A 26,485-nucleotide genomic window follows, 5' to 3' on the forward strand; every position below is an offset into this window, starting at 1 on the left:
GAGGGACAGGTACCCTATGGGAGTAGGGAAGGAGCCTAAGTGTTTGGGTGGAGTCTGAATGCTGGATCGGATCCGCCCAATTGTGGTATTTTCCATTAGTGGAAGCGAATGAATGGCTAATGTAAGATACATCAGTTATTACTGCTGTGATGCTTCTCTACCACGTGAAATCTAATACTCTCAACAAGGTATGTACGTATTTATAATGCTACCCATGCACTACAGCCAGTGATGGGATGAGTCAAAGTCAAGATACAATTGCTAAAGTAAAAAATAGAAAGAAAAATGGCAGCAGGGAGGTGATCACAAAAGAAAGAAAGCAAGCCCACAACTGCCTAAGGCAAGACTCCTCCTTGAATTAAGCATGCAAGTGAAAACAAGTAAAATACACGACAAGTGGGTAAAACTAAAAGACACTGTAAAAGTCACAGAAATGCTGAGGAACACAAAGAGAAGGCAAATATTTAACAATTTAATTCCTGTGCTACAATAGGAGGCATACTTCTCAATGTGGAAACATCAAAAATCTGGACAAAGGCCCGTGAAAATAGGTACAAATATGTACAATGATTAACAGAAAATGTGCACTTATAATTATGTAACCCAACCCACTTCAATGGAATTGTGGGATACCAACTTTCAAACACAAATTGAAAAACAGACAACCAAAACATGGCTCCAGAGTGGACCATCTAGTAAATAGTAACTTTTGTTTTTGAAATGTGTACCAATAATGTTCACTGGGAAGGGAGATGATGATGAACCTTAGGATTTTGTTTTTGGTGACTTGCAGTATGCGGGTTTTGTGGTAAAAGTAGGGCATTTAATGTTGGGCAATATTCTGATCTTAGTAAAATAATATTAGTTTGCTAGGACCTCTACTGGCCTACTGATCAGTGGCATAAGCTAGAGCTTGGGCCACTCTTCCCCCCCCTCACAGGATCATGGTCGAATGGGATCCCCCCATACATGACCCTCCCCTCTGCGGCCATTCTAATGTCCCATTGCTTGGCTATTTCATCCCATTTGCCATAAACACTGTAATGTGCATACTGCTTTACTTCTACAATGATTACTTGGATTTCATTTAAAACTTTTATTTTACATTTTATAGCACAAACACCAACAGACATCTGCTAAGCAAATCAATACAGTCTCACAATGAAAACAGACTTAGAACTATGGACTTAACTCCTTGAATCACAATGCTATGTTAAATCAATCAATGCAGCAACGTTTACTTGGATCAATGCAGAAAAATACGTTAAATCAATCACTGCAGAAAAATGAAGTTCAGCCCGGCTGCAGTCTCTTGTATCAATGCTACTTTTACATTGAAGAAAAACATGCAAACAGCCCGGTGAAAATACATTGAAGAAATGAAACATACAGCAACGTTCAGCCAGTCTCTCCCCACTTAGAAAATCAATCAATGCAGAAAAATGAAATAGAACACCTGAAACATAAGAAAACTGAAGAAACGTTCAGCCCGGCAGTCTGTTGTATCAATATTACGTTCAGCCTATCGATGCAAACAGCCAGGTGAAAAATGAAACACAAGAAAAATGAAACTGCAAACAGCCTGGACTGCCCCCTGACACTTTTGTCTCACATGGAGGAGCCGGTGCACACTGCCTGACCCAAGGAGCAGTAAAGTTAAAATTAAGCAGTAATGAATGCTCAGCGGCTGAATTCTGACAACATCGCTCCCTGCAAGTGAAGACATCAGAATTCAGCTGCTGAGCCATAACTTAAAAAAAAAAAAAAGAGGGGGGGGGATTCGGAAATTAAAGAGGCCACTCAGGAATTCGTGGCACCCCAATATTTTGACCTCAAAATCGGCATTTACAGAGGAATTTGGTACAGTTGAGAGGTATGATACGAGGTGAGGAAAGAAGCTGTAAAATGCAATGAAAACAGCCGAGGAAAGAGGCTACTATAAATTTCAGTCCAGAAAAGTCTTAGCAATCTGAAGACAGACAACCAATGCAGATAGGTAAGAGACACCTGAGAGTATTCAGACCATTTATAAAGAAGAAAGACCACCTTCGCATGATAGTTCTACTTAATAATTCACTAGAATAAAACTGGCTCCAGGGGAATGAGAAGAAATTCTTAAAGACTGTCAGTCTGGGAGTGGGTATAGAATTACAGGACATCAGTGCTTTAAAGAGACGTCATCATGCTGTAAATACTGCATAAAGGAATAAAAAATGCAGTACTTAGCAGCACAAAGCAGGTGTTTTATGCTGATGGACACAAAGTACCCTAATCTCCTGTGTAGTATACAGTAATGTCACTATAAAACACAGTGTGTGGCTGTCACGAGAATGCCCGCACTATAATTAGCTGCTTCAACCTTCAAAACAGTTGTTTGCCCTCTGAAAATACACTCTTCTCTGCAGAGGGCTGCTGGGTAGTAAAAATACCCAAACACCCCCTTCAAGAAAGGACTCCAGGAACCCCATCCTTCTTTCCACCTTCCCTTATCCAGTGAGCACTCTGACAGTCAAATTGTTAAACAATCAGAGTTAATGTCATAGACTGGGTTCACCCCCACCTTCTCTTTCTCGCTGCCTTTGGATTTGCCTACTCTTTGTAATGCATGTGCAGCTTGAAGACAGTAGCAATATGAAGCTTCCTACTTTAGTGCATTTTATGCATTTGGTCATGAATCATACAGAAGTTATTTTTTAAGACCGCATCAAAATAGTTATGGTCTGGTATTAAAACTGTAAATATTTACAAACTCTTACTTTCGATGTCAAGAGAAGATATGTGGCAAAAAGGAACAAGGTCATTAGAAGATGCACATGGAAGGTTTTATATGGCCCCCCTCAAGCCACAGTCTGAGAACACAAACTATTAAACTATATTTCCGTCCCTTTACCTCCTAACCAAATATCAGTTCTCCAAGTCAAATAACAATTAAAGGTAGGAAGTATGAATGAGGTTTGGTGAGCAATGTGTTACCTGATTTGGTGTAATCAGTTATGGGTCATGAGGTATACATGTTAACCATCTGAAGCCTTGGGACCAGTTTTGCACAGTCCCAAGAAATGGAAAGCAAATAGCTGAAAATCTAGAGTTACAAATACTAAGTCTGAGATTGCGGTTTCTCAAAACATTCCCTTTTCTCAGATGAATGATGATCTCAGAGTTGGTATACAAGTTCAGGGGTGCAAGGGCTTGCCCCTCACACTGTGTGTGCAGGGGTGCTTGCTCACTACAAAAAACAAGTTTAAAGGAGAAAATCAATGTTCAGTATTCAGACTCCTGCATTTTCAGTCTTTTTTTCTTCGGAATCTTGGGACCTGGCAAAGCGAGTCTTGTGATTTCAATAGGGAGCCAGTCTATATAACAGTTAACAGGACATTCATCCAGTTATTCTCCGATATCTGATGTATCTAGTTAAAGTCACTGTGAGCTAAAGCCTATCCTGGCACTCAATGGACATAAAGCAGAGAACCTACTGGCAGGCATACAATTTGAAGGACCCTCAGTTCACCTATAGTTTTGTCTTTAGGATGCAGGAGGAAGTCATAGCATCCAGTGAAAACCTATGTGGACTTGATCAGTGTGCGATAGCAATGTTACCCATTATGTCACCCCCAATTTGAAAACACTTCCAGATATTATATAATTAATTATATTCTGTGAATGGATTTATAGACAGTAAAAACAACGCTTCTGAATACACCTGTGATTCAAACACAACTGTCCAAACTATAATATCATATAATAATCTGAATTCCTGTTGTTAACTGTCAAGTTACATGCTGTATATCTTTGAGCAATTATCACATCCTAAAACTAAGTGGTACTTTTCAGGTACACTTATTTAATGATCTAACTCTAACAAAAACATACAAAAAAATTAAACTGGAGAAACAAACATCTTCCATTTCTGACCTGTTTAATAAGCATGATAAAGCTACTTTGCTTTATTGGTTTAATCACTGATAAAATAAATACTGACATATTCCAAACTTAAAACAGAAATAATTGAAGAACTATGGTAGCATTACTCACTTCGAAGCAAACATATTCCAAGCTTTTCTAACAACAGAGTCCAGAGGCTTCAGTAGACACTGACTATTGCTGACCAAGGTAGCAGACTTTTCATACTTGTTAAAGGGCCTACATGTTCTCCAGACATTTAAGGCAACGTGCGGTGGAATCCAGGAGGTATATAATGCTGAATCTTTGAAACAAGCTGCAACACAGATATTGGGTTTACACAACAGCATAACTTTTGTGGTACTTTTGTCTCCATGACAAATGAGAAATATATACATTAAAAGTGTTTTAAGGCAATATTCAAAGAATATCATATATGTATCTACAACAGAATAATAAAAATGCTATTTATTCAGTTTTTGTTAAACAGGTAGGTTCTCTATCTGACTTCAGAGTTGTTCACCTTCTCAGAGCTGATCTGGGATTAACTACATAAACACTGAGCAAAATCAAATAAGAAATGGCCTACAAAATTCAAGGTGTGTATATATATATATATATATATATATATATATATATATATATATATATATATATATATAGAGATAGATAGATATAAATACTAAAACACAACTGGGTGACTAACAGTTACTATTGCAGTGATCATTTTTTCCAAATATATATATATATATATATATATATATATATATATACACACACACACACACACACACTTATAGACATACATACAGCCACATAATTCGCAAGCCATGAATTGGACTTTTAACTCTGGTTCTAAAGATGTGAAATTAGTGTAGCTGTGGGAGCAAAGCACAATGTTACAGCTCCACTGGAAATGTACCACAATATCAAATGTTGCTTTATGGAATTATTTTATAGTAGTACATTAGTTCTCTTTTACTTTAAAGTGAAATACAAAATGTCACATCCAAGGTTGCCACCCCTACCCCCGACTTAGACATCTCAAAATAGGGCTTGTAAGCAGCACAACAGCAGTATGTCACTAACAGTCTAGGTTCTATCTTTTCTTAATTTAAAAGGACACTGTAAAATGTTTCCACAGACATTCATAAATACTATATCATGCAGTATATCATGGATTCACTTCAATAGCACTAGGGTCTCCTGTTTTAACTACTGCATGTTACCTGTGCACTGTAACAAAGTGCAGTGCAAAATGTCACAGCAGTTGTAGTAAACATAAACCATGTACGAGTTTCTTATGTTAGCTGTCATGAGGTTGAATGCACATACATGATTAAGTTATGTTGCACAAGTACTCTTGTAACTGAAGGCAATAGACATGCAAAGAAATGTCATGTGAAATGAAATAAGTCAAGGATGTCAAAGTGTCGCAGCTGAAAAGGTTCTCTGGACCAGTCCACCTAACCCAGTTATCAAACAGTAAATAAATAAATAAATAAATGTGGAGTGTAGGGGTGGTAGAACAACAACAGAAAAGGGAGCTACTGACTAAAGCAGGGATGTAGAACTCAGTGCAGAAAGGGGTACAACACACTTGCATATATAAAAGTGAAATACTTGAACTTTGAAACACAATAGGTGGGATATGGCAGATGCATAAGTGATTCAACCAGCACTTCACTGTCATAAGTGGATTGCTAGGGTTATTACAGTTAGATCTATGCCTCTTTCCAGCTCTTCCACTGGAGAGAATAAAAAATGGACGTTCCCTCTACTGGCACACTGACCAAGTGGCAAGATGCAAAATACACCCGCCCCCTCCCCACCTGCCACAGCCATTCAGGTTACTTTTCTGTGACCTGCCTTCAACCCTCCCTCAACATATTTAATAAAAAAACTTTCTTTTAAAGTATAGCAAACAGTTGCTACAGTTTATACCCTGCCTGCACAAAGCTCTACAGCTCTCATGTTTCAGTTAAAAAATTCCTCTTACAGTTGCTAGTGTTTATACCCTGCCTGCATGGAGCACTATGGTACTCATGTTATAGTTTTTTTAAATCTTTTCTTCTTTTTAAACTGCAGCAAACTGCTTGGTACAAATCTACAGTTTATAGCCTGTCTGCATAGACCACTACAACACTCAGGTTTTAGTTTAAAAAAAAACATTTTTTTTTACTTTTAAACTGTAGCAAGCAGTTGCTACAGTTTAGACCACACACAGAGTGGTACAGGTTTGACCAGTACTGTATTTAAGACAGATCGAGATCAGCTGATCAGGTCCCACAGCATTCTGCACCCATGGCAGTTGACCCTCTTACCCCACCCTGGCTATTCTACTAGAATACAATAAAGCAGCATGATGTAATGGCCAGGGACATTAATCTTTACAACTGTAAATATACGACAGAAACCATCAGTTACACGTGTAGTTGTGGTGCTAGGTCAAACTTACACTGGATATTTTTTGAATCTTAATCCATAACCAGCATTGTACAACTTCCCCTGTCTGATGTTGGAGAACCTGTAGCTTGTGATAATGATGCTGGGGATTAGTTGGTCCAGTCAGAGGGTGCAGAATGTGTGGCTGACATAGGAACTGAGACTACCACCATCCCCTACACAAATCATGGACAGTTTCTATGCCTGCAGATACTCAGGATGCATAAACATCTCAGAAAGGACCGTCTGATACAGACACTATAGATCGGGGAAGTGTGATGGCTCCAATAGACAGATGCCCCTAGTACTCATGTGAAGGAAGGTCCACACATGTAAGATGGAAATGGTGCTCAGTGGACATTTGGTATTCACATTCCAATCCACATTCCACCGAAGGTCAGTGTATCAGTTGCTACAATCCAAACTATGTGCAGATCAATCACATATGCATAAGGCTAGTGCCACCACAGACCTGGCAGAGAGTGGGGATGATCCAGGATGTGCACTTTAACCATTATGCCAAACCCACCCCATTGACCATAAGGGGGTGGGTTTGGCATAATAGTTATAACCTGGCAGTTGGAGTGACACCATCTGCAGTTCATATACCTCCTTCCAAGTTCAGTAGGTAGGGCCTTTATTTCAATGGGGGCAAAAGTCTATGGCCTCAGTACCTTGGGGAAATGGGCTATATCATAGAACTCCCACATGGTGTTGGCTCTCTCCTCTGCTGTAAATGGAAACCACATATGCTCCACCTTGAAACACGGCATCAAGAAACTAATGGATTATTCTTGAGGCAGATATCTGAGATACACCTACTCTGTGTTCCGGTAGGTTGCTGAAAGATCCCTGTAGTCAATATATGCAAAGCCACATATATTTGTGTTTCTTCTGCATAGGTATTCCACAACTCCCACGGGGCTGCAGACAAGGCAGACAGTTCTACGATTTGCTGCATGGTTTGCCAACACAATACCAAGTTCACTAAGTCATTGTTGTGGAGGGCTTGAAATGTTAAGTGCAGTGTGATGATTCTGCACTGTTGAGCAAAGCAGCTGCAATAACTGCCTCTTGCAGATAAGGCAACCTTCTAGCATACTGTGTGATGTAGTCTGGCTAAACATGGACATTTGGCAGAGCTCAAAGTTACAGCAGAAGCAGTACAGTTGTGTGGAATTTAAACATTTATGAATCACTCTGCCATTCAGATTTGGCTAATTTTCATACTTTGTACCTCACTGTACCAGTCATGAGCATACAGCAAAATTGACATTATTTGACCTAGCCACGTCACGTAACTGGGTTTTCTGAATCACACACATCCTGTGCATGGCTGCTCTTTGTGCAAATTTACTTAAAGCAATAGTGCAAAGTTTTCTGAAACTGGTTCCTTGTCACGAGCTCCAGTCATTCCATCACAGCAATATGCACAACAAAATGTCACTACTGCCACATCTCAAAACAGTCTATTATATCACAATCACATTGTATTGCTAATAACGTCTGTTTCATATGTTTCTTTTTTTTCCAGTCATCATGAAAACCAAAGAAGATGCACACAACAGAACAAAACAAGTATTGAAACCACCACTGCATATATCATAAAATGTTGAACTTTATTGGTAAAAAAACAAAAAAATGTAAAAGACAGACGCTTTCGGGTGAATCCTACACTCATCAGATCTCATTCAAAACATAAAACATAAAAACGTAAAAAAAAAAAGGTCCAATCAAACACTTAATTCAGTATACACCTGTTTGGATCAAATTCATTCATAAGAGTATATGGTACTTACGTATTATCGCAACCAAATTTTCGTGGTTGCGGTAATATGTTTGTTTGCCTAAAAACGGACAGTGGGAGTTATGTTAAGGTGAAATTTGATGTTTTCAGTCGGTGTGACTTAGTTTGTCCTTAAATTTGGTAAGGTAAATCAACATGGAGATGTGAATCTTGGACTGCGTACTGTAAAGTTGGTTTCACTGACGTTGTGCTGCAACATGGATTACTAAGTTGTACAATACTTTCTTCAGAGAATAAGGCACGGAGACCTGCAAATCTTTTTTTTTGGTAAATTGTTGGATTTATTGTTTACAAACTGTTGAATAGAACTGAAGTTAAGGAGAATATGTATGTGCACACTTTATAAAAGTACGTATACAACGGAGGCTGTTCTGTTTAGCGGTAGTCCGATAATTTTTTGGAGTCGTTGCCAATAATGGTTTATTTTTTGTATTCAGATGGTGTTATCCTTGTGGATACTACTTACTGTTGGACTGTTTAATGAATGTTTTACGGCGGCATACTTGTGGATTGCTCAGTCGCTGGTTTACTGTTTGTAATGTGCCGAACACAAAACAGGACTTGAAAATGTGGTATGAGTGACTTGATTTTGGGAACGGCATAACTTCAAAAAAATACTCATTTTTCATATATTACACTGTTATTCCTACCTAAACAAAGTATTTTGTTTTAAAGATAACACTCCCTATGTGATTCTGCATACATTTCTGCTTTACATGGGAAAGAAAGCAGTATTATCGCAAAAATCTGGTTGCGATAATACGCAAGTACCGAGTATACAAAGGCAGATCACATTCCTCTTCAACTTGTAAAATAAAGTCAATGCGATCCAATCAAACACATTACTTCAATCTACACCTTTTCAGGGCTGGCTTAAATCGTAGGCATGTATTTAAGCCAGGGGGGCATGTCAGCACATAGATCTCCTTTCCATTGCATCTCCACAAACTCTGTCTCCATCACTAAATCTCCACCCCTAAGGTTTTCAAACACAACCTGCAAAACTTGAAATAGAAACAAATGTTGTGGATGATGTAAAACATGTTTAAATAGCAGACTTGTCTTGTCCTTTAAGCGTATGTCATTATGTTTTGAAATTCTTTCCTTGAATTGTCTGTTTTACCCATGTAAAAGCTTTGGCATAACTGGCAGCAAGCAACATGGATGACATCACGTGTTTTACAATCAGCATAGAACTGAAGCTTATATTCCTTGTAGGTGGTTGGCTGTATATATGATTTCCTAGTAGAATGCTTTTCAATCTCCTTTAGCACCTGCTGCACTTCAGAAAAAAAGTTGCCTAAAAGGCATCAAAACTCTTGTCATCTGGGCAGCCAACCGAAGTGTTGCCAGGTTGGAGTGTGTCAAAAAAAACTGTCTTGCGTGAGTAAATCCAGTCTAAGAGAAAGATTGTGGTAATTGCCCTTGGTCAGTTTTAAAAGAAGGAAGAACCCACTGCTGTCTAGACCAAATAGGGTCACTATCACTATTTTTGGAGAGTTCCTATGGATTTTTAGGACAGATATCAGTGGAACAGGTGGAAAAGCAAGAGAAACCTTCCCATCCACGGGAATGAGAAAGCATCTGTCTTCCTGACCTGTTTGTAAGGAATCCTGGAGAAGGATTGTCTGCTTCCAAAGGAGGCTAACAGATCTGTCTGAGGTGTTTCCTACAACTGGATAAATTCCTGGAAGATCCCAGGGTTTAGTTTCCATAGATGAGGGTATGTCCCAGTCCTGCCATGCCACAAATCCTAGTATCCTGAGAAACTCCCTTGCTGAAGTTTTAGACCAAGTGGAAAAAAATCAGGAACAGATCTAAATATAAATCTCCTTTTTCCTGTGAACGAAAAGCTCTTTGAACTGATTTAGGAAAAATCACAGGAAAACAATCCCGTGAGGAGTTGAACAAAATTGTAAATGTTCTCTGAAACCCCAGACTGTAAAGGAGAACTCTCACCCAAGTGAAAGTGTCTTGACACTTTGAAAAACATTCTACAAAGATAAGCAAGTTATCTAAATAAGGAAAAATGTGAAAATATTAAAGACTGCAATATGCTAGGACTTTGGCTAGACAGTTTGTAAATACTCTTAGAAAAGTGGATAACTCAAAGGGTGACGCAGAGAAATGAAAGTGTAATCTAAACACAGAAAACTTTTAAGAAACTTTTGAAATTTTAGACTACAGGAATGTGATAAGCATTTTTTAAATCTAAGGTTACTAAAAAACAAAGGGGAAATCAGAAATAATAGGTCACAAAGGGATAGTATTTTAACTTAGGGACATTTAAAAACCGACTTAGAAAAGAAACGTCTAAAACTAATCTCCAATAGGCCTCTTTCACTGGTACCAAAGACATTCTGGAATAAAAACTTTACCCAAGTCAGTAGGTGATGAATGACAGGAAGGAAAAAGGATGTTCGTTCTAACAGATGAGGAGGAATCCCTTGAAAAGAAGCGACTTCCACAGCTATCTGTATTCTTGATGCATCACTTTTAGCACCCATTTGTCTGCAATTATCTGCTGCCAAAGACAGAGAAAGTATGGTTGTGTAAAACTTTCCCCATAGCAGTGGATGTCCTTCTCTTCACTGTTGCAGCATTCTTCACAGTATGGATCTCCTGCCAAGTAGCCCAGTGTCCAGCCAGTATACCAAAGCCTTTAGACTTTGCATGTGCCGTATGCCACACTTAAGATCCTCGTACATGATGTAGGACATAAAAGTGATGTACGGACGCAGTTACCCACAACTAAATTGCCCCAGAACAGAGAAAAAGAACAGCCTCAGTCAGGAGGGGAACCAAAGTAAAATCCAAAATCAGAGGGAGCGTATACTGCAACAGTGAAGAGAAGGGCATCTAATCTTATGGTAAGATTTTACACAACCGCACTATGTCCTAACACATTAACGTTGCAGTATTCTTCACAGAAGGGAACAGTACAAAAGCTCAAGAAAAAATATTGGTAGGAGGAAGGTTGGGAAGAGCCCACAACAAATACATGAAAATGGCTGAAATAAAACCTGCTCTAGCCCTAGAAACCATATCCAATTTCTAATGTTTAATAGAGGTATGCACTGAAGACTAAGTAGCAGCTTGAAGGAGGATACTGGTGTCCAACCTTTCAAAGAAAGCACCAGAAGAGGCAACAGCCTTAAGTGGAGTGAGCTGTAAAGGAAGTAGATAGGCATTTGCCATGAAAAGAATACCAACATGAAATGGCCTTAGAAATCAAGGAGGACATGGTTTGCTTAGAACCAGACAAACCCAAGTTCTGGGACTGGGATGAAAATAAACAAAGCTGGCCATATTTATGAATGGCTTTTGTTTTATCCATATAATACCTGAGCTGTCTGTGTGAATCCAAAGTATGTAAGACACTGTCACTAGCAGACTGAGGAGAAGGAAAAAGAGAAGGGAGAGTTGAACTGTCTGGTTCAGGTACAACTTATTGACCACCTTGGGCATAAAAGAAGGATTAGTATGAAAAGACACAATGTCACTGTAAAAACTAAAAAAGAAGGGATTGCCCATAATGCCCTGAAGCTCAGAAAGCCTCCCAACAGAGGTAAAAGCAAGTAATAAGACAGTCATCAAGGTACAATGCGGCAGAGAAACTGAATATGCAGGCTCAAAAGGAGCCTGGGTCAGTTTTTCTAAAAAATTAAGATCCCAAGGAGGAAGAACAGGCTTTTTTTTTTGGGGGGGGGCAGCCTAAGATGCAGGACACCTTTAAGAAACTGTTTGACCTCAAAGCGAAAAGCCAAAGGAGTATTCAAGGGCAGACTAGCATAAAATATCTGGCAAATGGGGCTTTACAGAAGAATAGGCCAAGCCAGACTGGAGCAACTCGCACAAATACCAGAGAACCAGAGCCCCCCCGCCCGAATGAAAAAGGATCCTGTTTAACAGCATGGCAACAGACAGAAAATCTCTTCCATTTGGACATACAAGACTTTCTGGTTTCAGGTTTTCTTGCTTCCTGTAAAACCTTAAGCATTTCCTCAGAAAAATGGGTACCTCTAAGGAATCAAAACCCTATCACCCACAGTGTCAGCTGAAGACTGGACAAGTGAGGATGGATAAGTAACCCTTTGTTCTGTGAGAGGAGATCCAATCAGTGAGTTAACTTGTGATGATTGCCCCTGGCTAAATGCATTAAAAGGGGGGAACCAGTGCTGTCTTGGCCAAAAGGGAGTCAGTAACAATTTTTGGGGAGTCCAGCTGAATCTTCTGCATAACTCTTGGAAGAAGAGAAAGGGAAGAGAATGCATAAAGAAACATCCCCTTCCAAGTAAAAGAAAGGGTGTCCATCCTCCATGGCAGATGACATAGCAATCTGGACCAAATGGAGAGAGAACTCAGCAAGCAAAGGAGAGTAGTATTGCTGGAACTGAATTTATCCTCAAGTTTTGGTGAGTACCTTCACGAGGCGGACCCTATTTTTCACAAAATCTCATCAAGACGACACTGATATATTGACTGTTTTTTATACAGCATATGTCAAGGACAGATAAATAAAAAAGATAGCTGGGTGCACAAGACCCAGGATAAAAAGTGCCAAATCCTAGTAGGTGCACTAGTGCCAAGACTGGAAAAAATGACAGTGTAGAATCTTCAAGACATGGAAACATTCCTACAATGGGATAGGCCAGGCTCAGGGTGAGGATGCCCCCCTTGCAGAAGGAAGTAGTGATCCACAAAAACCGATTGGCTAAAAAAGAGCCATAGAGATGACAGAGTTCACTATAGAGGATAAGAAAAAAAATTATTGTTAATTATTATTATTGTATTGTTACTGTTATGCAAAAAGCCCAGAATTTCCAGACATTGTGTCTTTCGGCTTTTCCCGGTTAGGGGTCGCCACAGCGGAACTCCGGTCCGCTAATGATTGGCAGTAGATTTTTACATACTGGCTTGCCGGGCCTAATGCACAACCTTCAACGAAGGAACGCCTATTCACGCATGTCACTACACAGAAGACGCTCTGAGAATCGAACGGGCAACGTCTAACTGTGAGGCGACAACGCTACCGCAGCACCACCACCGCATAACATATACAAAATGATTAAGAGAAAAATTAGAGGAATGAAAAATACTTCCATAATTGTCAGAAGTTTCAAATAAAAATTTATGTTCATTAATATAACAGATTTATGAAAAACATTATATAGACCAAGAAACCTTGGGCCGTTTGGAAAAAGAAGCGACTGAGGAAGTGCGAAATATAAAGAACAAAATCTAGAGATTCTTGAAAGTTACAAAAAAGAAATATGGACATGGGAAAGAAAGAGAGATTTGATATAGTACAATATTTATGCAAAGCCAAATTATCAATATAAAAAAGGCAGCCCCAAAGATATTCAAATAGAAATACAGGCAAAGGAATCCAGATATGGAAAATTTCACAACACAAAAAATAAGATCACAAAGAGGTAATGCAGAAAAGAAGATTAGTAAAGTAAAAGTTAAAAAAATAGAAATTGAAGTTATGGGATACTTGCAAAGTTAAGGATTGAGTGTAGAAAATCTAACTCTGATAACATCACAGCAGGATACAGCAATGGATCCCCAAATTAAGAAGAAACCAGTGGAGAGGAAACATTTGATCAGTTGCCACATGAAGATATTTTGGTGTCAAATGGGAATGGAAATCAGGCAACCGTATGTGCCAAAAAAACAAATGAAAGAATATAAGGCTAAGGATCAGATGAGAAGGCAAGAAATATGGAAAATGCATAAATACAGTTGCAAGTATAGAAAACTCTTGGACCAACCTCATGTTCATCAGGATTGAATACAGGAATGACTAAGAAGGTGAATTTAAACCAAAAGACGAAAGGTTAATATTGGAGGCCCAAGAGAGTGGACTACGTACATGTTGGATTACAACAGCCATTGAACATGGGGGGAAAAAAGACAGATGCAGGTTTTGTAAAAGAGAACTGGAAGCAGTCGCACATCTTGTTGCTGGTTGTGGTATACTAATTGCAGAAGGACTGTATACTGAAGGCATAATAATGTTGCAATGGGGATTATGCAAACATTATAATTCTAAAAAACACTGGCTATACGAGCCAAACAGCATTATAGAAAATTAAGTTTATATCACATGGGATCACCCATTACCAACAGTTCAAAAAATAGATCCAAGAAAACCTGACATAGTAGTCCATGAAAAGAAGACAACAATAGCACTGATCATTGAAATTGCTACACCTACTGTCTTACGTAGACAAACACAAAATCATAGAATACCAGGATTTGCAGGCAGAAATTATGGCAATGTGGAAGAAGGATACCCAGACAGCTCCAACAGTAGTAGGAGCAACGGGTCTTATAAAAAAGAATTTACAATCATACTTAGATATGCTACTGATAGACGTAACTCCATATGAATTGCAGGAGTCATTACTGGGCACATTGCGAGTGCTGCGAAGAGCACTTCTGGCTAACATCAAAGATTGAAACAATACTAATTTTATGAACTTTAATCATACTTTAACTTAGGAATTGGGTCCACTCCCATCATGGTATTAGAAATCCAAAAGACTTGGAGAAATTAAAGAACAAAAAAGAGGTAGTTGCCTGTTCAGGTGGGACGCAAAAAGATCTACCAGAGGAATACCCCACCGATGGACTATATGCAGAAACACAGCTCTGTGAAGCAACCATTTGTGAGCCTGTATTTTGGGCCTGCTCCAAATGTCTGCCACTAAATTTTTCATCGAGGGAATATACACTACCTGAAGAGTTAACCAATAACTGAAAGCCAGATCCCAGGCCTGCACAGCCCACCTGCAGAGACAGTAAAAGACTTTGTGCCCCCTTGCTTGCTGATATACCACATCACTGTGGTGCTGTCCATGTAAACCTTCAGAGGGCCAGGAGAGGGCATGGAATGTAAAACCTGAAGGGCCAGAATCAGAGTTCTCATCTCTTTGATGCTGATATGATCTGGCCTCTGAAGGGGGACGCCAAAGACCTTGGATTTTCAGATGACCACAGGAAGCCTCCCACATCCTGTATGAAGAGTCTGTGAATAGTTCTTGAGAAGGAACAGGAGGCTAAAAGGGCAAATCTGGGTTGAAGGAAACTTTCTGAATCCACAACTTAAATTCCCAATTTAGAGAAGGAAGTAGTGGCACACTGAAATCTAGGTGGTAGCAATGCTGAAGCCGAACTAACCTGAGGTGCCAATGAAGCTTCCTCATATGCAGTTTGGCAAGAGGGAGCACTGGAATAGAAGAAGGCATGAATCCCAGGGCTCGAAGAAACTCTATGGTTGAAACAGCAGGCAGAGGACGAAGACACTGAAAGAAAGCTGTCAAGGCAGAACTTTTGGAGGTAGAACACAGGCCAACATTGGTACTGTCTGAATCCTGCAATCCAGATACACATGATCCCAACAGGGAGTCAGTGCATACATCTGAAAGTTGATACTAAACCCCAGACTTTGGGGGAGAGATATGATGAACTTCAGATCCTGTAGGTGACAACTGGGCAAAAGCATCTGAAGCAACAGATCGTCTAGACAAGTAAAATATGAACATCTTAGAGCCTGCAAAAGGCAATCATAGCAGCCAAGCATTTTGTGAATACCCTTTAGGCAATAGAAAGGCCTAAGGGCAAAGCAGAGAACTGAAAATGAGAGAAAGAAACACAGAAATATAAAAACATCCTGAAAAAGAGGGTGAATAGGAATACAAATGTAAGTATCCTCCAAATCCAGGGACACTAGAAAAGCCTAGGGTAGAATGAGAGGAGACAAGTTTGAAGATTAAGCATCTGGAAGATAGAAACCTGGAGAAAGGTGTTTTGCAAGAAGAAATTCAGAAAAGGTCTCCATGTGCCCTCCTTTCGAGGGACCAGGAATATCCTGGAGTAAAAGACCTTTCTTACCTGAGAAGGAGGGACAGGTTGAATAGCTCCCTTGGTCCAACATGGATTCAAGAACCTCAGGGAAATGAGGAAATTGTTCCAGAGGAGGTTGGCAAATCTCTGAAAAAGGAGGGAGAGACTTCTACACAATGAAGTAGCTCTGACAGATGATAGAAGCCAAGAATTCAAAGTAATGCCATGGCAGTTTGGAAGACAGAGGGAGAGCTGAGGGGACAAGGGAACCTGGCCAGGGGGGTAGGGGGTCAAGAAGTCAAAGAGAAGCAGGCTTGTCGGATAAAGGAGGCTTCTGGGCCACAGAAGCCTGAGAAGACTTAGCAGGAGGTGCTCGCCTACCACACTTCCTGACTTTGTTGGCCTGACGGGGCTGCCTGCGAACAAAATCAGACCTAGGAGGATAGTTTCTCTGGAACCTAGGGATATGGGATACAAAGATATTTTTAAGATCCTGCAAGACTTTACCTTTTTCCTGAAGAGACAAACATCTCAGCAGCAACAGTCCCAAAGAGATTTTTACTATCCAAAGGAGCATCCAGTAACTTGGCATTAAAGTCTTCAGGAAAGCATTGCAGGTGAAGCCAAGAATAATGCCTCTTGACAGACCCAAAGGCAGTATCTGTGGAAGATGCATCAGTACGCATCATAGCTACACTTGACTGACGATGAGCCATCTGAGAGGCAGAACCAAAAACACAGAGCAGAAGATTTTGCTTCAGAATTAGAGAGCTCAGAAATGACCTAACAAGCCTGGGCAATCAAGGCCACAGCATATCTACTCATGTGGATCTGATAATTGATGGCCCGAAGGGCCAAAGTAAAAGCAGTATAAACCTTCTTACCAATTCCCTCTATTGCCCTACTATCCTTATCTGAAGGCAAAAGCTTAGGAGAGGGCAGACGTTTAGAAGGCTTGTCAGAGGAGAATGACACCACAGCAGGGCAAGCAGAAGGACATTTAAATACAAACTTACAATCCTCAGGAACATTACAGACCTTATCAGGTTTCTTAGGAGCAGAAGGCTGAGAATCTGTAGACTTGGATGCAGCAATAAATGTGTCCAACAAGGCAGCCAATGCAGGAGGTACTGCAGAAGGTTTAGAAGTAACCACCTGAAGCAGCTCATAATACCTTTTCTGGATATCAGACACTTGAGAAGAATCCCACTTAAAGTATTCCATCACTATGGCTATAGTGTCACTAAAATACAATTCCACAAAAAGGAGACTCAGGGCTTAACAGACTCTTCTTCACCAGAACCATAAGCCAAACGTTAAGGCATCTGGGAAAAGTAGGACAGGGACTCATCAGACTCTGAATTTTCATCTGAGGACTCAGGCTCCCTGCTTGCTTGCAAGGAGTAGAAGTCCAAGAAGGCTAGACACAGAAACCACTTGAAGAGGCTTCAAAGCCATTAAAGTATTAAACAGACCCTGAGTAAACTCCTTTGAGGATCCTTAGAGCATACCAAAGTATGTTTATTCTTCTGCTTTTTCATAGTAGGGACATCCTGACAAATACCGGAGGTTCTGACCCTTGATAAGTTTCAATAAGAATACTCAGAACCTCTTCCCTGACCAAAATCTGCAGAATACCTCTAGGGCCCTCTGATATGTTCAACCATGGCTTCTCCTCAACATCTGGGGAAGATGCCTGCAAAGCCTCAGAGGAATTTTTGAAAGAGGATACATGGTCATGGGAAGCATCCACACAAAAAGACACTTTTCGTGACTATCCTTATGGGGAATCTGCCTCCCATACTGACATTTTCTCTTCTTGGATGACATGAACTCTAGGTAACTAAAAGGTAACAAGATCAAAGAAAAATAAAAAGAAAATGGAGCAAATGTGGCACTTATCTGACAGCTAGGTATTCGGCAAAGCAAAAGGGATTTCAGCCTGATGAGCGATGATGGTGTTCGAAGTGATGGTGAAGAAGTTCTGCGTATCCTCGCCCATATGTCACTTTTATGCCCTGTGTCCTGTATGGGGAGCACACGTGTGATGTATGTCACATGTAAGGTCTAAAGGCTTTCATATACTGGCCGGACTTTGGGCTATCCTTGGCAGTAGATGCCTACTGTGAAGAATACCACACCAGTGATACAGAAGTACATATGGAGAGCCAGATTTCAATGGAGATTTAAAGGCTTGTGAGGGTGGGAAGGGGGTGGGTGGCGGAGCAATCTGCAGATAGTTATTCAGACTTATTGAAATGTTCTTGTTTCTGGAGCGCCTCTTATTTTTAAAGCCTTCTTGTCATTTTTGAATGTCTACTTTCCAGAATCTTGTTGTGTCTACATATTTTCTGTTTTACAAAAATGTATGCAGGTGGATGTAAAACTTTAAATAAAGTAGGAGAAGGAAAGCAGAAAAAACTGAATATCCCGCTGAATCAGTTTACCCCTCTTCTCATCTCAGTTTTTCAGCACCTCAGCAGCAGATGGCCCAAACACCACCTCTCTGTCTCAAGAGGAGTTCAAAATTTCAGCTTTAGCATCCTCAGGTGGATTTTGTGTATATAACCAAGCAAAACTTCACATAACAGTTCCTGTAGTAGCTGCTCTGGACGAGACATTAGATGACTCCTAAGACCAAGAAGCAATAAGATTACTCACTGAAGATTTGTCCTCAGAAGACAGGGAATGGCTACAATGTTCATCATATTCTCAAATGATACAAGTATAAACTTTAACATACGAGCTTGACAATTACGAATATTAAAAGAGTACCAGAAGTGTATACTTTCCCCACAAATCTATCAAAAGCCTTCCTATCCTTAGCACAGGAATGGGGATTAACGTTTACAGATATTTAGCAGCAGGAGGGTCTACCAAAGAAATCACTGTAGCATCAGATCTGGGATTGGAAAATTAAAAAAAAATGTTTTATTGAGGAACTTTACACAATCTATTTGGTTTCTTAGGGGCAGCAAGCTGGCTGTTAGGCAAGTTACAGGCTGTAATAAACACATTCTCCAAGTGCAGGAAGAACAGGAATGGGTTCAGGAAATTCCAGCTGTAACAAATCATAATATTTTTTCAAGGACAGTGGAATATAATTATGTTCCCACTGAAACTACTGGTTCATTCTAGATGAACTTTCTGAAAACAGAAATTCTTCTAAGGGACTATCAGAAGAAATACTTTCCTCAGAATCAGAATCCATTACCTGAGGAGAGAAAGCAGAAGTTATCTTCTTAAAATCACTTTCCCGTTCAATATGCTTGGAGTCTTCAGGAAAAGCAGGATTCCTTTTTCTCTTACCTGTAACACCCGAAACAGAAGAGACAAGAGGCTGAACTAAGCCTTGACCCAAGTCCAACAACTCACTTCTGTCCAAAGTGAAAGAGACAGAAAGATATGCATTTAATTTTCAGTTACTTTCTGACAAGAATTTCTTTAGAAGACTGACTTCCATCAGATAAATCATCGCTGGAGACAGGCATCCCAGTCTGGCTAGGCAGAGTTGCATTCCTCTGTATCTTCACCAAAGACAGACAAGAGTGGTTTTCCCTTGCCCAACAAGAGCACTCCAACAGTCACAGAGGAAATCTCTAACCTCCAAGTCCACGGTGGCTTTAGGGACTACATGAGAGGGAGCCAACAAAAAGGATGAATTGGCTGAGGAACCAGAAATGGTCACCTGTAGAGTCACTCATCTGCAGTTGAGGCAAATTAGTGGCCCTGCTATAGAGACAAAGACTGTTTGGAAATGTACTTCTTTTTGTGTCTGGAAGAAGGAAGGACAGAGGACTCAGTAGGCTGTTAACTCAAAAATGGTGCCTCAAGTCCAGGTAAAACAGTCATCAATAGTCAGTAAAACAGGTAAGTATTACAAAACTAGTTTTCTTCCACCACAAAGAATTTTAAACACCTGTCCCAGCACCCCCCCCCCCCTACACACACACTTAATTTAACACAAGTTTTACTTAGGAAAAACAAAGAAAAAATTAGTTTCAATAACTTTTTCCATGAAAGCAAAAACTCACTAAAAGTCACATGACAGTCCATAAGACAATTCCCTTGCTTAATTTGCTACTTTCATAGAAAAGCTAAAGTTTCTGTAATAAAAATAAAAGTGGAAATTTTTTCCGAGCAGGGAACTTATCTGTCCAACAATGGAAAACCATAAGCAACAGTCAAGCGCCAGAAGCTTACAAGAGGAGGACTCTTAGGCGGCAGGAAAGCTTTTAAGGGCTTAGCTCATGTTAACAGCAGTTTGGGCATGTGGAAGGTACCCTTAAGCCCTGGAAGGTGGCTAGCACAGGATATAACCTGTACAGCTAAGGCTACTGCAGCAGTGATCAAGTGATGATAACCATCTATGACTGAAATCTAACAGTCTTTTCTTAGTCATCTGTAAATATATACTATAGGCTTGAAAAAGTATATCATATTGACCATCAAAGGAAAGTACAGTTGTGCAAATAAACTTACCATAACAGCAGATGTTCAAATAGATCACTTCTGCAGAATCCTGAGCAAAGATAGAGGCGACAGACCAAAAGAGCTTCTGACTCACCATAACAGCCTGTAAATCAGACACTTTTCTTTCAGAAGTCAGAGCAATTAGCAACACTGTTTTCCAAGGTAAGAGCTTCAAGTCATGCTTGTGGGCAGGTTCAAAAGGAAACTATGTAAGTTTTTTCTACTAAAAAACGAAGATCCCAGTTAGGAGCACCTACCTACTCGGTGGGTGGATATGTAACATCCTTTCAAAACATGTTTCACAAGAGGTAGAGAAGAAAGGGGAAGGGGATCTCGGGGCAGACTAGAACAAATGGCCAATAGATGTATCCTATTTTAAACACCTCAAAATACCCCTAAGTGCTTTATTTGTAATTTTAGTCTGTTTTCCACAACATGGCTACCAATGGGGCTTGATGCATCAATGTCATCTTGTTCTCCCGCAACCCTTTCTCTTTCCCATAATGTTTTGTATGACACATGCCACACATAAGGAAGTAGCTGTGAATTCCCATGCCACTGACATATAATGGAATTTGTGTGCATCACTGTTAGCTTCTTTACCTTCTGTAAAAGGACCGATTTTCTGTCTCTAATCATCCTCATTTATGTTTGGCTAAGACCTTGTTTTACACTATACTTAAAAGTTATCCAGCTACAGCCAGAAATGTAACTAAACTGCAGGCTTTGTTCAGGGTTTTCTTTTGTAGTCCAAGAGGAATTGATTCTGCAAGGGTCTCTCAGTGCAGTGACAGTTTTAACACCTCTGCAGTAGTGTAGGGGGAGGGGACTGTCAATTCCTCTTGAACTGCAAAAAGAAAACCCTGAACAAAAGCCTGCAATTTAGCTACTTTTCTGGCTGTAGCTGGATAACTTCTAAGCATAGTGTAAAATGGGTCTATATTAGATAAATGAAAGTTTATCTTACCGAACGCTGACATGAGCGAAAATCCCAGAACCCGAAAGAGCAATTGTGAGATCGCGGTACAGTGAAGACGGGAATATTTGCCTTTTCTTCACTGTAGTGCAATCTCGGAGTTGGAATATATATTTAGCGGGGGTGTGTGGTTCCTCTACACATCAAGCACAGTAATGTCCTTGCTACCTTCTAGGTAAACCTGGACAATTGGATGTACAGCCTAAAATTCTCCTCTGATATACAATGCCTTGCACTCCTTAAGACTGGAGGGAACGTTTGAATAAGGGTTTTTGGCTAGGTTTGTAATGGTCTACAGACTATTTGCAAACTATTTACCTATTACCCTAAAAAAATTAAATATGTGGAAAATGCTTTCTTTAGATAATACACAATCTAGAAAAATGGTTTTAGTGCCCCACATTTTATGTATTGGTCAGACTTTTCTATATGGTCCAAAACCAGCTTTTTGAATTATACTAATCAGAGAAGTAAAAAGTTTTATATGGTAGAAAAAAAATACTTTAGGGAAAAAATGATGTTCCTAATATGGCAATTCCAGATATGGTAAGTTACCACAAAACAGCTCTGCTAAGACTGGCCTATTTGACAAAGAAAATGAAATATAATAGTAAATGGAAATAACTGTCTCTTGCTAAAGCTGGGGAAACTCGATCACAAACAAGTTAAATATATGGTCGCAACTGCTGGTTAGGCAGACAGAAAAGATGGTGCTGGACAAAATTTTAGAAAACATCCAAAGCATTAAAATCTAAAATTAGCAGGAGGGGAGATTAACTTAATCCCCACTGAAGTGCGACAAAAAGAAAATCAACGTAACGCCATTAAACAAAACTTGTTCAAGTGTTTGTGTGTGTAATAGGCAAGAGGGGGCCGGAATTTATTGGAGAAAACTTTCAAAGGAACCAAGGTATTGGGAGCAAATAACTAGAAAGGGAAAGGTAATAAATAGAATGGGAAGAGGTCAAGAATTTATTTGGACTGCAGGTTAGAGACGGCACACACTATCAAAGATTGATATCAGAGAGCAAATTAAAATGAAAGACCAGCACTGGTAGAGTTTTTAATAGAATCTAGAACAGAACCTGCTGTTAAAAAAGAAATAATTAGTAACACATCTAAAGTATTGCATGCTCATTATAAGAATCAATCAGAGTAGCTTAGAAATGATTAAGAAGAGACTGTATAAGGAGTTCACAAAGAGACAATGGGGGGATATATGTACATCTCCCAAATATGCAACAAAGTCTAGAAGATTTAGGATCTTTGCCTGGAAGTGTTTTATTTTTATACCCCAAGTAGATACCAAAGAATTTTATCCCAGGTGGACAGCAAATGTTGGAGATATACGAGTCAAAAAAGAGGTGGCTGGGAGCATATTTTCTGGGACTGCAATCAGCTGGCAGACTTTAGAGATTCTCTGCAGGTCACTCTATCAGAGATGCTGGGTGAGGGGACTGGATTGACCGGGGAGATGTTTTTTTTTGAGCTATGACACATAATCGGAATTGCTTAGACATTGTAAAGCCTTGCCAAGTGTAAATACGGTGGCTGCCAAAAAAGCAATTACTACAAAATGGAAATCAAAGTCCAGATCAACTTTACTAGAAATAGTGAATATAGTAACAGAGATGAAACAACTGGATTTGGGATCTTTAGAAAAGGGAAGGTGCAAACTACATAGAAAAAAATGGGAACTATGGGAATATATGCAGAGAAGGAACGAGGTTTAAGAGGCAGGATTTGAATGAGTCATATAATGCTTAACTGACAATGACTGGATAGATTACAAGTGATGCATGCTTGCAACTACAGTTGTTTCACTGGCGTCTGTGATGCATAATGTTTGCAACTAAAGTGGTGTCATTCTGTTTTTCATTTATATAAATGTAAGATTGCCTATGTCGTATGTGACAATTTAATAAAGATGTTTACTGGGAAAAAAGTGTGTGGGGGCAAAATATTGGGAACAAATGCAAAAGGGGATGGGTATTTTAGATGGTTACAGGCAAAACAGAAGTTTGCACTTGGGGAAAACGTATTTTGCATAAAATCTTAGAATCTGGTCTACAAGAGTGAATTACAGTCTTAGAAAAAAGGGATAAGGCAACACCGGTGTTAATTCACTTAATGATGGAAGCTAGAATAGAAACTGCACATCTTAAAAAAGCTGAGAAGTATTCAAAGTGACATTAAATAGTACACTACCAGGGAATAAGAAAATTACAACATATTTGTTTGCGTTAGCACATAAATCTATAATGGGAGTTGACTGGAAGAAAACCTGCTTAATGCCTAGATAGGTAACTAGAGCTACAAAATGTCAATTGTGGGTGGAAATGTTATGCAATACACAAATTAAATAACGTTGCCCTCTGTTAGCCAAAACTGTTATCAGCTTCATTCACAGTCCACATCTGAAAAGCATAACCTTTTACTTTGTTTGTGTCTTTCGGCTTTTCCTGGTTAGGGGTCGCCACAGCGGGACTCCTGTCTACTAATGATTGGCAGTAGAGTTTTTACGTGCTGGCTTGCCGGGCCCAATGCACAACCTTCAACAAAGGAACGCCCATTCACGCATGTCGCCACACGGAAGACGCTCTGAGAATCGAACGGCAACGTCTAACTGTGAGGCGACAGCGCTACTCAGTAAATAAGACCAAGAACATAGTCTTTACACACATGCTTATTATTCTCTAGCCTTTTTTAGCATTAGATTTAGATCCAATCAAGGATTTTCACTGTCTCTTGCATATCAGTCAAGGTAACAAAACACACTTTAAAATGTCCAGGAAACAGTCTGTCAAGAATGGGAAAGTACAGTTTTGTACCTACCATAAATGTAGATGTCCGATAGATACGCAACTGCAGTCATAACATATGGGTTGTCCTGCCACAGGCAGCCCTCGGTCGGCCGAATTCCAAAGTCTGGGTCTGGCGTCGGCTGGTGTCGCCTTCTCTCCGACGTCACCACGGCTGGAGTATAAAGGCATCGGCCGACGCCATCTTCTTCAGTGTTTCTTGCCCCAGATGCCAGGTGCCCTCCTAGGAAGGCTAAATTTGGTAAATGTATAAAAATAATCCCAAACATGCACAACAGTAATAAACAGATACACCATAGGAATACCCCCAGCTAATGGGACAAGGGGTAGGGACCCAAAAAGAAGGATACAGAGGGGTAGGAGGGAGGGAGGGAAAATCCGACTGCAGTTGCATATCTATTGGACATCTACATTTATGGTAGGTACAAAACTGTACTATGTCCTTCAAGAATGCAACTGCAGTCATAACATATGGGTTGAATACCATAGCCAAGCTGGGGGTGGATGGAACTAAGATAAGGATGGTGTAGCTAAGATCCCCTGCAGGACTGCCGAAGCAAAGCCCGCTCGGGATCTGGAATATAAGGGCAGGTTGTAGTGCTTGGTAAATGTATGCACGGAGCTCCATGTAGCAGCCTCTAAAATGTCCTTTGTTGCCACTCCTCTTAGGAAAGCTGTGGAAGTGGCCATAGCTCTGGTGGAATGTGGCCCAATATTGGCTGGCACACCTTTTCCATGGAAAGAATAGCAGAATCTGATGCAATGTCCAATCCATTTTGAAATTGCTTGTTTGGAGATTGCTTTTCCTTGCATTCCAGCAGCATAGGCTACAAACAGTTGGTCAGACTTTCTAGTGGCCTTAGTTCTGTCCAAGTAGTAACATAGTTGTCTGTGTATGTCCAAAGTATGCAGTAGCTTTTCCCCCCTATTTTGAGGATTGGGGAAGAATGCAGGCAGGTGAATAGCTTGATTTAGAGACACCCTGGAAATAACTTTGGGCATGAATGTAGGATTGTTTCTTAGAGAAACTCTGTCTTGATGAAAAATGAGGAAGGGGGGCACTGCCATGAGTGCCTGTATCTCCAAAACTTTTGTTGCAGATGTGCTGCCAATAAGAAGGCCGTCTTCCATGAAAGAAATTGCATTTCTGAACTTGCTGCTGGCTCAAATGGAGGAAGAGTTAATTTTTCCAACACATAATTGAGGTCCCATGCAGGTACTGGCTGTTTTCTGGGAGGTTTGATATTCTTTATTCCTCTTAGAAACTGTCTTAGCAATGGATGAGAAAACACTGGATGGTCACAGTTGTATTTTGCTGAGATTGCTGAGGCATGAATCTTTATTGAAGAGTACGAAAGTCCAGTATGAAGTAGCTCTGCCAAGTATTCTAAAATCTGAGGTATACTCGGTAATGCTGTGTCCTGACCCCTGTTGGCATTCCAGATGCTAAATCTCTTCCATTTGGCTGAATATGTTTTTCTTGTGGAAGGTCTGCGTGCTTCCAGCAGGATTTCTTGAACCGATTTTGATAGAGAGTTAGGTGGAGAAATCATGTTAGCCTCCAGGCTGTCAGATGTAATGATTTCAGGTCTTGATGTACAGTCCTGTAATTGTGTTGTGTTAGAAGCAGGGGCCATGGGGTCAGAGGCCATGGTTTGGTCCGAGTTATGGTCAATAGCAATGGGTATCAGTGCTGCCTTGGCCAGTCTGGAGTGATCAAAAAACCTGTTGGTTGTTCTGCTTTGATCTTCAGTATCACCTTGGTCAGCAGAGGCAGAGGAGGGAATGCATAAATTTTTAGAGAATTCCAGCTGAAGGAGAGGGCATCTGTCTTCCAGGCTAGATGATGGTGAGTCCTTGTGCAAAACTTTTTCAGGTGATGATTTAAGTGGGAGGCGAAAAGATCTACATCCGGTCTTCCCCATGTCTTTGTCAGTTGAGAGAAAATGTGAGGATGCAGCATCCATTCGTGTGGATCCATGAAATTTCTGCTCAGGTTGTCCGCCAGTACATTGTCCTTGCCTGGTACAAACTGGGATTGTAAATGTATCTTCAGGCTCAGGGATTTTTCCCAGAGAAGCATTGTTAGCCTGCAGAGGGGATAAGAATGAATGCCTCCTTGCTTGTTTATGTACCACATGACAGTGGTGTTGTCTGTCCTTATCAGTAAATGCCCTTGTTGTAGTGATTTTTCGAAAGTCTCTATTG

At 40.1% G+C, this 26,485-nt stretch overlaps 1 protein-coding gene across 1 annotated transcript in view; it reads right to left on the bottom strand.

The window, feature by feature from the left end:
* The window catches only part of TUBD1 (tubulin delta 1), a 405,148-nt gene that overhangs the window by 93,731 nt on the left and 284,932 nt on the right, over positions 1-26,485 (bottom strand). Inside the window, exon 6 of the mRNA XM_044054532.1 lies at positions 4,033-4,216. Coding sequence (XP_043910467.1) covers positions 4,033-4,216 — 184 coding nt within the window. The remainder of the gene's footprint in view (positions 1-4,032; positions 4,217-26,485) is intronic.

The sequence above is a fragment of the Protopterus annectens genome, chromosome 13.part0 (assembly GCF_019279795.1).
Source record: "Protopterus annectens isolate FY-2018-M chromosome 13.part0, PAN1.0, whole genome shotgun sequence".
Lineage (NCBI taxonomy): Eukaryota > Metazoa > Chordata > Ceratodontiformes > Protopteridae > Protopterus > Protopterus annectens.